Source organism: Penaeus japonicus, unplaced genomic scaffold (genome assembly GCF_977035675.1).
Source record: "Penaeus japonicus unplaced genomic scaffold, GWHDUDI00000001_assembly GWHDUDI00000013, whole genome shotgun sequence".
NCBI lineage: Eukaryota > Metazoa > Arthropoda > Malacostraca > Decapoda > Penaeidae > Penaeus > Penaeus japonicus.
In genome coordinates, this window is record NW_028234415.1 from 42,937,746 (window position 1) to 42,950,873 (window position 13,128).

The window sequence follows — 13,128 nt, forward strand, 5'->3', positions numbered from 1 at the left end:
CAACTCCTACTTCTACTACTAACACTTACACACTACTACAACTTACTACTATTCATTCTACAAACTGAACTACATCCTACTACAACTACTCTTACTACTGTCTCTAACTACTTCTACTACTCCAACTTCACAACTACTACAACCATCTCCAACAACAACTTCTACTACTACAACTACATCTCACTACTACTACTTCTTACGTGACATCAAACTACAACAAAACTTTTGACATCTAACTCAACTACTACTTCTACTACCTACTGTACTTCAACTACTAACACCAACTTACTTACTACTACTACTTCTACTAACAATTAATACTTCACTCCCCTACTTCTACTATTACTCCTACTACATTATCCCCCCCCCCCAACTACGTGATTATACTACTTTCTACTAAAACTACATTCTACTACCCCAACTACTTCCAACTATTACTACTCACTACTTCCTACTACTACTACATCTACAACTACAACTTCACCAACTACTACTTCTACTACTCCCTTACTACATCTCCTTACTTACTACTACAACTAATGACTACTTCTGGGGGGGGGGGGGGGGTGTCTACGTACTACTACATCTGACTACTACATCAACTCTACTACTACTACTTTTACTACTACTACTCTACTACAACTACACCTCTACTACACTTCTATGTCCTTACTACAACATACATTACACTACCTACTACTTCTCCCTACTACAACTACTTCTACTACTAACTTCTTTACTACTACTAACTACTTCTTCAAACTACCAACTACTTCTACTAACACAACTTCTACAACACTTCTCTACTACTTACATCTTCTACTACTACTACTTCTTCTTCTACTACACCTTCTACTACTAACTACTACTTCTAGTGCTACTACTAACTACTTCTACTACTACTTCTTCTACTACTACAACTTTCTACTACTACTACTACTACATCTACTACTACTACATCTACTACTACTAACTACTCTACAACTACTCCTTTCTTCTACTTACTTCTCCTAATACCTACATACACTCTCTCTACAACAACTACTTCTACTACTACTCCTCTTCTACTACTACGAGAAAGAAAGAATGAAAGATAGAGAAGAAGAAGAGAGAAAGAGAGAAAAGATAGAAGAGAGGAGAGAAGAGAGAGAAAGAGACAATAGAAGAGAGAGAGAAGATTTAAACAAAGAATAAGAGAGTTATAGAGAGAGAAAGAGAGAGAAAGAAAGAGACAGATAGAGAGAGAAAGAGACAGAGAGAGAGAGAGAGAGAGAGAGAGAGGGGAAGCGAGGGCAGAGCCACAGGGAACCGCAAATGACTCTTAAGCTTCACGTCCGTCCGCCAGCCCCTACGCCCGACGGGGATTGTGTGTGTGTTGCCGGGCGAGAGGGAGGGAGGGAGGGAGGGAAGGGGGAGGGGGGGAGTTGGGAGGGAGGGGGGGGGGGGGGGGAGGGGAGGGAGGGGGAGTTGGGAGGGTGGGTAGGAGGGAGGGATAGAGGGGGAGGGACTGGGAGGGAGGGAGGGAGGTTGGGGGAGAGTTGGGAGGGGAGGGAGGGGGAGGGTGGGTAGGAGGGAGGGAGAGTGGGACTGGGACTGGGAGGGAGGGAGGGATAGGGAATTTTTTTGTGGGAGAGAGGAGGGTGAGTGGGAGTTGGGAGGGGGACTGGGAGGGAGGGGGATTTTTTTGTGGGAGAGAGGAGGGTGAGTGGGAGTTGGGAGGGAGGGAGGGAGTTGGGAGGGAGGGAGGGAGGGGGGCTGGGAGGGAGGGAGGAGGAAGGGGACTGGGAGTGAGGGAAGGAGGGAGGAGGAGGAGGAGGGGGCTCGGAGGGAGGGAGTGAGGGAGTATGAGAGGGGAGGGAGAGGGATTTTTTGTGGGAGACGGGAGGGTGAGTGGGAGTTGGGAGGGGAGGGGAAGGGTGGGTGGGAGGAAGGAGGGAAGGAAAAGGGTGGTTGGGAGGAGGGAGGGGAGAGGGAAGGGTGGGTGGGAGGACTTATTGTGTGGGAGAGGAGAGGGAGAGCAGGAGAGGGATTGGGGGAAAGGGATGAGAGGATAGGGAAGGAATGAGAAGAATGGGGTGGAAGAGAGGGGAAAAGAAGAAGAGAAAAGTGAGAAAGGAAGAGGAAGAATAAAGAAGAGGACAAAAACGCGAGACTGGGCTAGGAAGCGAGGAGTGCGTCCGTGGGGCCAGGTAGGGGGGGGGGAGGAGAGAAGAGGAGGGGAGAGGGGAGGGAGGAGTGTCTGTAGGACCGGGTGGGGGTGCGGGGAGGTGGGGGGGGGGCTGTATGACGTCAATAGGCTCTGGGAGGGATTTAGCTAAAGCTTCATGTGCGATTGATGATGTTGGTACTTTGCCCTTCCCCCCCCCCCCACGCCTCTCCTCTTCCCTTCTTTTCCCTTCTCCTATTCATTCCCCCTCTTTTCTTTCCTTTTCTTCTTCATTTCCCCTCTTCCCTTCTTTTCCCTTCTCCTATTCATTTCCCCTCTTTTCTTTCCTTCTCTTCTTCATTTCCCCTCTTCTCTTCTTCTCCTTTCTTCTCCTATTCATTTCCCCTCTTTTCTTTCCTTCTCTTCTTCATTTCCCCTCTTCTCTTCTTCTCCTCTCTTCTCCCCTCATCCCTGCCTTTCCTTCCACCCTTCCCTCCTCCTCCCCTCTCCCCTTCAAGTAGATTGTAAACAAGAATCCACATTTTTTTTCCTAATTGAAGTTTTGTTTATAACTACGTTTTTTTTTAATAGTCTAGTTTATCTATCCACCCAGAATCTATCTATCTATTACTCTATTAATATTCTGTTCTTCCTAGCTCTCCCCTTCTCTTTATTTGTCTGTCCCTCCGTCTTCCATGCAGAGGTAGAAACGGAGGCACAATACACACATTTTACAGTGACTCCAGACGCACCATAACATGGATCCTCAGCTGGTGTAAACAAAGACGGAGTTTGACAAAGACAGCGAGAAACAGACGACCCGGATAAAAAAAAATGGAAGAAAAACACGGTCTGGTAACTCATACACGTCAGTGGTTGCCCACCGCATAAAATGAAACAACTTGCAAATCTTGCGCATAAAATCGGTGCTGCACAAAATCGCAGCGTCCATCTTAGTCAATTTCCACGATATGTTCTTTCTACTTTTCTTCTCACGTGTCAGAAAGTAAGGGGTAAAAAAAAATAATGCATTTCTTTTCCTGAATATGTGAAAAGCAAAACAAAACAAAAACAAGGAACGCATCGAAAAAAACAAAAGAGAAGCGAGGGAAATGTAGTATGAAAGATGAAACTTGTCTGGGTGAAGAGGGGTATGCTTGGTCAGTATGTGTAGCGCAGCCTCAGTGTGTGTGTGTGTCTGTATGGTGCCGAGCGTGGTGTGTGGTGTCCTGTGGTATTATGTGATATCCTGTGCCATAACTCAGTGTTTCACTACACTATCTCCTCCTTCTGGACGCTACCACCTCGTTCATGGTCACAAATCCATATGGATACCCAGAAAGAAAGAGAGAGAAAAAAGAAAACAACAGCAAAAACATGGCACAGGCATCTTTCTCCTCTCCTCGACAACAGGAGAGATGGAAGGAAGAAAAAAAAAGTCTTTAACCTTGACAACCCAAAGCACAGAAGACAAGCATCAAGCACTGGGCTCCTTCTAAAGCAGTCAACTTTCTTATCTCTGTGGAACCCTGTGGTGACAGAGGAATATTTTTTTTTTTTTTTGTGGGGAGGGGGATTGAGGGGGGGTAGTGATAAGGTTTGAGGAATGCTTGTGTGCTTTGGAAGTCCAGTGGATTGGGAGATCAAGGGATAGAAGGAAAAAAGGGGAATTAAGAGAGGGAGAGGGAGGGGAAAAGAGAGAAGAGAGGGTAAAGAAGGGTGAAAGATATACAGTAAATGGATGTATAAAAAACTTATTTACATGTATATACATACACACACAAGTACACCTAGTATATATATATATATATATATAAAATATACTATAATATATATAAATAATATATAATATACCCAATAAAACATATATATAGAATAAATATATATTATATATATATAGAGATTTATTTATATATATAATATAATATATTACACACACACACACAACAACACACACACACAACACACACACTCCACACACACACACATACACACACATATATATATATCTATATATATAATATATATATATATATATATATATATATATATAGTATATAATAAATAATATATATATATATATATATATATATATATATAAATAAATTTATATATCAAAATTATGTAATATAGTATATATATATAATACTAATATATATATAATATTTATATATTAATATTATAGTAAATATATATATACACATATATATATATAATATATATATATACAATATATATATATATATATATATATATCTATATATATATATATATAAATATCTATCCATATACTGTATGTATAATATGTATACACCGCATGCGTATGTATATACATAGAGAGTGTACATCCAGTTTATGTGTGTGGGGGGTGGGGGTGTTATAATGTGCGTATATATATATAAATTAAATATAATATATAATGTATATAATATATAATTAAAAATATATAGTATATATATAATATATATATTACCAATATATATAATATTATAATATAAACATACATACACATGACACAATATATACACAATATGTCTACACATTTTATATGCACACATAAACACACATACACAATAAATTATATCATATAATATATAATATATGTATAGATATATATATACATTGAATAAAACGCATACACACACAAATATATACATACCACAACTACAATATATATATATATATATAGTACATATCACACACCACACACACACTCACAACACACACACACACTCACGCACCCAACACACACATACCTTATATATGATATATAGATATACGAGAGAGAGAGAGAGAAAGAGAGAGAGAGAGAGATACGAGAGAGAGAAAGAGAGAACGAAGAGAGAGAGAGAGAAGAGAGAGAGAGAGAGAGAGAGAGAGAGAAGAGAGAGAGAGGAGAGGGGGGGGAGAGAGAGAGAAGAAAGGAGAAGAGAGATAGAGAATAATTGAGAGAGAGAGAGAGAGAGAGAGAGAGAGAGAGAAAGAGATGTAGAGATATAGAGAGAAAGAGAGAGAGAAAAAAATAAAAAATAAAAGAGAAAATAAATACAAGGAGATAATAGAACCAGCTAATGTATATACACCCAACAACCATATAACATGAGTGACCTACGATACTTAACGGTGATGGCAAGCTATGATGGCAAACGAGTGCCAATGGCAATATGAAGTGATGGTGACGAAAGTCTTGGTGGCAAATAATGATAAAGACGATATCTTTTATGACGAATATAAAGAAAAAACTGATTTAATTCGTGGTTCAAGCCGAATGACTATGATAACCCGATGTTTCTTCATTTAACAATATAGGTCTAAAGTATCCATACCTTTCGATTACAGATGAGCAATAATACGATACTCGAATGTGAACAGTAGATCACTTCATTATAACTTATCAGAAGATAGCGAGTCACTTGGGCAATCCTCATCAATCCGCGTAAATCCGCCCTTGATCCTCTCGAGAATCCGGAGCAATCCACGAACGCAGCGATGCGCACTGGATCATTGTTTCTCTTCGCTGCTCTTTTGTTTATGGCGGAGGAATGTGAGTTTGACTTTTTTGTTTGCGTTTTTTATGACTTATCACTTAAGGAGAAATTATAAATATGTATATATATATATATATATATATATATATATATATATATATATATATAAATAGATAGATATATATATATATATATAATATATATATATATTAATACACACACACACACACCACACACATACATATATATATAATATATATATATATATAATATATAATATAGATATATATAATATATACATAATATATATTATATATAATATACATATATAGATTTTGATACGGTAAATAGATATATATATTTTGGAAACATACCCAGCCCACCCCAACACACAAATATATATATATATACATATCCACACACAATATATATATAATATATATATTATATATATAAAATATACTATATATAAAATTAATATATATATATAACTGTGTATATATATATATATAAATAATGATATATATATATATATATATATATATATAATATATGTATATTATATATATTATATAAATATATATATATATATATATATATAATATATATATATATATAATATATAATATGTATAAATATATATATTATATGAGGGTCGGGGGGGGGGGGGAGAGGGGGAGAGGGGGGGAATATATATATATATATATTATATATATATATATATATATACTATAATATATATGATATATATATATATATATATATACATATACATAATATATATATATATATATATATATATATATATATAATAATAATATATATATATATATACTTTGTGGGGGGGGGGGGGGGGGGGTTGTGTGGGGTGTGTGTGTGTGTGTGTGTGTGTAATATATACATATATATATATATATATATATATATATATATATATATATACAATATATAATATATATATATATATATTTTTTATATATAAATATATATATATATATATATATATATATATATATATTTTATATATAATATAAATATAATAATATATATATAAATTATAAATTAAATTTATAATATATATATACATATAGAGATTTATATATATTTATATATATATATAATATTATATCTATATATAAATATATATATATATATATATATATATATATTATCTCACACATACATATAGTCATATATATGTTAAGCGGTGTCAGAGGATGCATGTGTGTGTTTGTAAGTTTAAAAATAATGTGAAAGAGAGAGAGAGTTTATTATAATATTCATTTGCTTTTTAATGAAAACGGTATTTAATTTTGTTGGAATACCATGCAATGACCACATGAATATTGTCAATACATATATGAATTTAATGTCCCCTGAACCAACCTTTAGCGTCTCTCGGGGGGTTGTTCTTCAGCGAGAGGGCGAAGGAGAATGCTAGCAGATGTGATAAAGGCACGACGATCGTGTATCGAGAGCTAGCTTTTTTAGCTGGATGCTGTTGTATGTGTAGCGATCGGGGAAATTCGAGCGGGAGCCGATCGGGGGGAAAGCAGGGTGTGGAGCGGGTGGGGGGGCTCGCTCTTAACTCTCTCTCTCTCTCTCATCTCCTCTCTCTCTCTCTCTCTCCTCTCATCTCATCTCTCTCACTCTCCTCGGCTTCTCTCTCTCTCTCCTCTCTCAACTCCTCTCTTCTCATCTCTCTCCTCCTCTCTCTCTCCTCTCTCTCTCCTCTCTCCTCCCTCTCTCTCCCTCTCTCTCTCTCAGTATAATATCTCTCTCATCTCTCGATCTTTATTTTCTCACTCTCCACCTCACCCCACACTCTCGTCCACTCCCTCATTTCATTCTCTCTCTCTCTCTCTCCTCCCCTCTCTCTCTCTCTCCCTGTTATTTAAACTCTCTCTCTATTATTTTACATACACTCTCTCTCCGGGTTCTCACTCTCTTCCTCACTCCTCTCCCCGATCTCTCTCCTCTCTCTCTCTCTCTCTCTCGTGAGGTCGACTATTTCACTCTCTCGATCTCTACTCTCTCTCTCTCTCCTCTCCCTTATTTCCCTCTCTCTCTCCTCATCCACGATCTTTACATTTCGCTCTCTCTCTTCTCTCTCACTCTTCACGTTTATTAACACCTCTCGCTCTTTATATTCTCTCTCTTTCTCAATCCGATATTCACTGACTCACGTATCATTACTATATTCCTCTCCTCTATTCTTTCACATCTCTCTCTCTCCCTCGCCCTCTCTCTCACTCTTCCTCTCTCTCTCGTTATTTCACTCTCTCGGTCTCACACTCCTTATTTTCTCTCTCTCTCTCTCTTTCTCCCTTCTCTTTTCTCACCCCCTCCCTCTCATACTCACATCACTCTCTCCTCTCTCTCCCCCCTCTCTCTCTCTTCCTCTCACCTCCCCACCCGTTATTTCACTCTCTCTTTATAATTTTTCTCTCTCTCCTCTCCCTTATCTCTCTCTCCATTACATAACTCTCTCTCTCTCTCTTTCCTCCTCTCTCCCTTCTCCTCTCTCTCTCTCTCTCTCTCTCTCTCTCTCTCTCTCTCTCTCTCTCTCTCTCTCTCTCTCTCTCTCTCTCTCTCTCTCTCTCTCTCTCTCTCTCTCCCGTTATTTCACTCTCTCGATCTTTATATTTCTCTCTCTCTCTCTCTCTCTCTCCCATTATTCCACTCACTCGCTCTTTATTTATTTTTTTCTCTCTCTCTCGTTATTTCACTCTCTCTCTCTCTCTCTCTCTCTTCCCCCCCTCTCTCTATCTCTCTACCTCACACACATCCTTCACTCCTTTCTCTCAATCCTTCCTCTCGCTCTTCCTACAGGTCGGGGCAGCGGAGACTACATGAATGAGCAAGACATAAGAAGACAGATCCTACGAAACTATGACCGGACAACTTTGCCAGCGAGAAAGACTATTGTGCGGCTTCGGAGGGTCACCATCAAGCATTTTGATGTCGTAAGGGTCTTTTTAGGTTGAGCTAAGTTTTGTTGTTGTTGTTGTTATTATTATTACTGTTATTATTGCTATTATTATTATTATTATTATCATTATTATTTTTAGTATTATTATTTTCATTATTATTATTATTGTTATTATTATTATCATTACTATTATCATTATTATTATTATTATAATGATAATGACAGTGATAAAAAATATGTTGATAATTATTAATACCATGATTATCATCATCATTATTTTCATAATCATTAATATCATTATTATCATCATCATCGTCATCATTATTGTTGTTGTGATTATTGTTATCATTATTGCTGTTAATACTGCTATTATTACTATAATATTTTTTTTATTATCATCAATATCATTCTTTGTTAATATCATTATTATTAATCTCCTTATCCTTATCATCATCGTTATCAATATAATTATTGTTATCATCATTAATATTTATATCATTATATATCATATCATTATTATAACTATCATTATTACTACTATAATTATCATTATGTCTTTCTTTGTCTTGAGTGAGGAGGGAGGGGGGTAAAATATGGTCTCTTTGCCCCCCCCCCCCTTCTTGATGTCAATGATAGTGATTATGATATGATAAGAACAGCATTACAAAGAACAACAGTTATGAGAACATAATTTTCGTAATGGCATAAATGATAATGACAGTAATAGTAGTTGTAATCTATTAGTTAAAGTAAAACGTGATTAATTTTAATAACATTTGTAAACGTAATAATGATGATGAGAATGATAAGGAGGATAATGATTAAAAAAAATAATGATAATGATAATTACATACAGTAGTAGCAGTTGTGACAGAGATGATAACAATTCTCTCACTATAACTTCTAGCACCAACACTATACTTTAACCACCACAATTGCTACCAATAATAATGATAATGCCACACAAAGGAACCAGTATTTTCTAGGAAAAGAAATCGCTTAGGGATCACTTAAGTTCCCTTTCCAAGAATTCGGTAAACACCTCAGAAGAATCTATGATGGTTTGATACAACGATCTTTAAATAAATCAATGCGATGTTTGTATGGATTTTTTTTTTCTTTCTTTTTTTTTTACATTCATGAGTGAAATTGGATTTTTATTTTTTTATCAATATACAGATTTTCATGAATTGTAAAAAATAAAAAATAAAAAATAATAATAATAATAAAAAAAAAATCTATATATATATATATTTTTTTTTTTTTTTTTTTTTTTTTTTTTTTTTTTTTTTTTTTTTTTTTTATCCATTACCGTAAGCACCTTACCAAATTACATATTGATTCCTAGATTTTCAAAGTGAGGATCATATGTCTATATGTATTATGTATGTATATTTTCTAATATTCCTTTGAACTTGATAAGCACCTTAAAAATCCTGAATGGAAAAGTCATCAATAATTTTGATTTCGAGGAAAAGGGGGTGAAGTTTGATAAGGAATAAGAACGATAAATAAGGGAATAAAGAAATAAATGGAAGGGTGTATAAAAATTAAAAACAAATTAATAGAGAGAGAGAGAGAGAGAGAGAGAGAGAGAGAGAGAGAGAGAGAGAGAGAGAATTAGAAATAACAGACTTGAGAAAAATGAAAAGGCGAAAGACAATAGCATTCACCAATGAATAAATAAACAAGAAAATTAATGTTAGGGAAATTATTTTCCCATTGTTAGCTATGTTATGATTTATTTATTTATTTATTTATTTATTTATTTTTTGTCTGGACGATGTGATATATATATTTTTTTTATGTATTTTTTTCTATTGCAAAAAAAGTTATTGCAAAGGAAATATCAAATTCTTTATATAAATGTTTTAATCACTGAATGTATAATACCCCCCCCAAAAAAAAAAAAAAAAAAAAAAAAAAATTATAGTTCAAGTATCAAAACCAAATATTTATTATTATTATTTTTTTTTTATCACAATCATCTTCATCATTAACATAGTCATCATTTTGACTAACATTAATATTACTTACCACTCTTCCTGTTCTTAGAAGGACTACAAAGGCTATACAATATTACTTACGGTAGAGAAATAATAAATAACATGGAAGAGAAAGGGACAATAGCTACTTTACTGATCTGTAATGGATTAATGATAATGATAAGGAAACTAATAATGATGGTAATGATGATGATGATAGTAATGTTAATGATGATGATAATGATAGAAATGATGATAATGGTGATAAAAATGATAATAACGGTAATGAAAATTATGATGATGGTAATAAAAATGATGATAATGTTAATAATGATTATAATGATGCGGTGATAAAATGATAATGATAGTAAAGATGATGATGTTAATAATAATGATAATAATGAAGATAATAATGAAGATAATAATGATAATGATAATCATAATAAAAGATTAATTGATGATATATATAATAATAATCATAATCATAATAAAGAAATTATTGATATTAGAAATTATGCAATAAAAAAAACAAACAAGCAAGCATTGTTCATTATCGGACATTCGGTGATTTTAAAAAATATATTTAAAAAATGGCCTTGTTTTCTTTATTTTTAAGACAAAAATTATATCTTTAATTACTATCTTCTAACATGCGTTCTAAGAATATTCAAAAAATGCCCTACCCTTTTGTTTTCTTTGTTTTAAAGACAAAAATTATATCTTTGATTGCTATCTTCTAACATGCGTTCTAAGAATATTTAAAAAATGCCCTACCCTTTTGTTTTTCTTTGTTTTTAAGACAAAAATTATATCTTTAGTTGCTGTCTTCTAACATGTCTTCTAATCTATAATTATGGAAGAGCTTTTTGAATATTGTATAAATAAACACTTTTATGTGTTTTTTCCATTATTTTCAGTGTTTTTTTTATTGTTTTCTGAAATGATGAACTTTTTAAATTGTTTAAATCGTGAAAATTAACATACATAGTATATATGCACCTTACATCATAGTTTGATTTAATGTTCTCTTATCATCTAAGTTGTTTTGACAAAATGACAGTAAGTAATTGATCTATAAAACTGATTATATCAATTGGCCTTATCAATATTAGCAATATCCTTTTCATTACTATTATCTATCGAACAATTACTGTTATCATCACCATTTTCATTGTCATTATCCTCATAAATATCATCATAACTGTAATCATTATCATTATTACAATCATTATCTATATTAGCATAATCTTACCCGCTATCATAATCGTCAGCGTAATATTTATGCATATGAATTTATGTATCATTCTGATCAATATGTTTCCCACCAAATTAATCATCAAATCCTGTTTAATCATACATTATTCCCACAATATGCAGGGCTAACCATTATTCTAATCATAATCAAATTCCAATGTACAGTATTATTATCATTATTATTATTTTTATTTATTTTTTATTTTTTTTATTATTATTATCATTATTATTTTTTTGCAGGATCCAGCATCTCACACACTTGCAATCGACGCCTGGTTAATATACGTGAGTTTATATCATATGTGAATATATAATAAAATAACATTACTAAGTCTCTATATGTTTGACAGCCCAATTGATATAATGTTCTATATATATATGTTCCCTATTCTTCTTAGTTTCGTATAACGTGTGAATTGACATTTCAACTGATCATTGCTAATTGAGTAATCAAATTTACATCCATTAAGAAAAAAAGGAGATACAAAAAGGAGATGCAGTTTCTTTTTCACCTTCGCTTCCCGACTGAAAATTCACTCGCTAGCCACTCTGTGTTTGTGTTTGATCTTCTTGTTAAGTGATTACTTCCTGGAGAACAGAATTCGAGGGTGAAAGTTTTATTATGCATGTGTATATTAAAGAGATAAATAGATAGATAGAGGAAAGGGAGAGAGAGAGAGAGAGAGAGAGAAAGAGAGAGAGAGAGAGAGATCATTCTCTCTCTCTCACTTCCCATCTTGTTCTCTCCCCGCTGCCCCTCCCCCCTCCCTCTCCCTCTCCCCCCCCTCCCGTCTATCTCTCCATCCATCTATCTCCCTCACCACTCCCCCTCCCCCTCTTCTCTATCTCTCTGTCTCACTTACCTTCCATCTCGTGCCCCTTTCTCCCTCTCCCTCTCCTTTTTAATCGCAGATGAAACTTTGAACGAAATCTTTCATCAAGACACTGAAACGTCTGTTCTTTCAGGACTGGTTGGACCCTCGACTTCAGTATGTTCCGGTCGACAACATTCAGAAGCTCTCGATGTCACCCAGAGACATCTGGATGCCGGACATCTCCCTATATAATGAGTGAGTTCCTGTTCTGGATTGTTTCTCTCTCTCTCTTGCCTTCTCTCTCTCTTGTCTATTCTCACTCTCTGTCTATCTCTGTCTCGTGCTTTCTCTCTCTCTCTCTCTCTTGCCTTCTCTCTCTTTCGTCTTCTCATTCTCTCGTCTTCTCACTCTCTGTCTATCTCTCTCTCTCTTTCTGTCACTTGTTTCCTCTCTCTCTCCCCTTTGTCTTCTCTCTCTCTTTCTCGCCTTCTCTCGTGTTTCTTCTCCC

At 34.7% G+C, this 13,128-nt stretch overlaps 1 protein-coding gene across 1 annotated transcript in view; it reads left to right on the top strand.

Moving 5' to 3' along the window:
• Positions 1–3,304: 3,304 nt before the first annotated feature.
• The window catches only part of LOC122267602 (neuronal acetylcholine receptor subunit alpha-5), a 26,147-nt gene continuing 16,323 nt past the window's right edge, over positions 3,305–13,128 (top strand). The window contains exons 1-5 of the mRNA XM_043037686.2: positions 3,305–3,363; positions 5,486–5,690; positions 8,467–8,600; positions 12,046–12,090; positions 12,772–12,875. Coding sequence (XP_042893620.1) covers positions 5,636–5,690; positions 8,467–8,600; positions 12,046–12,090; positions 12,772–12,875 — 338 coding nt within the window. The 5' untranslated portion in view covers positions 3,305–3,363; positions 5,486–5,635. The remainder of the gene's footprint in view (positions 3,364–5,485; positions 5,691–8,466; positions 8,601–12,045; positions 12,091–12,771; positions 12,876–13,128) is intronic.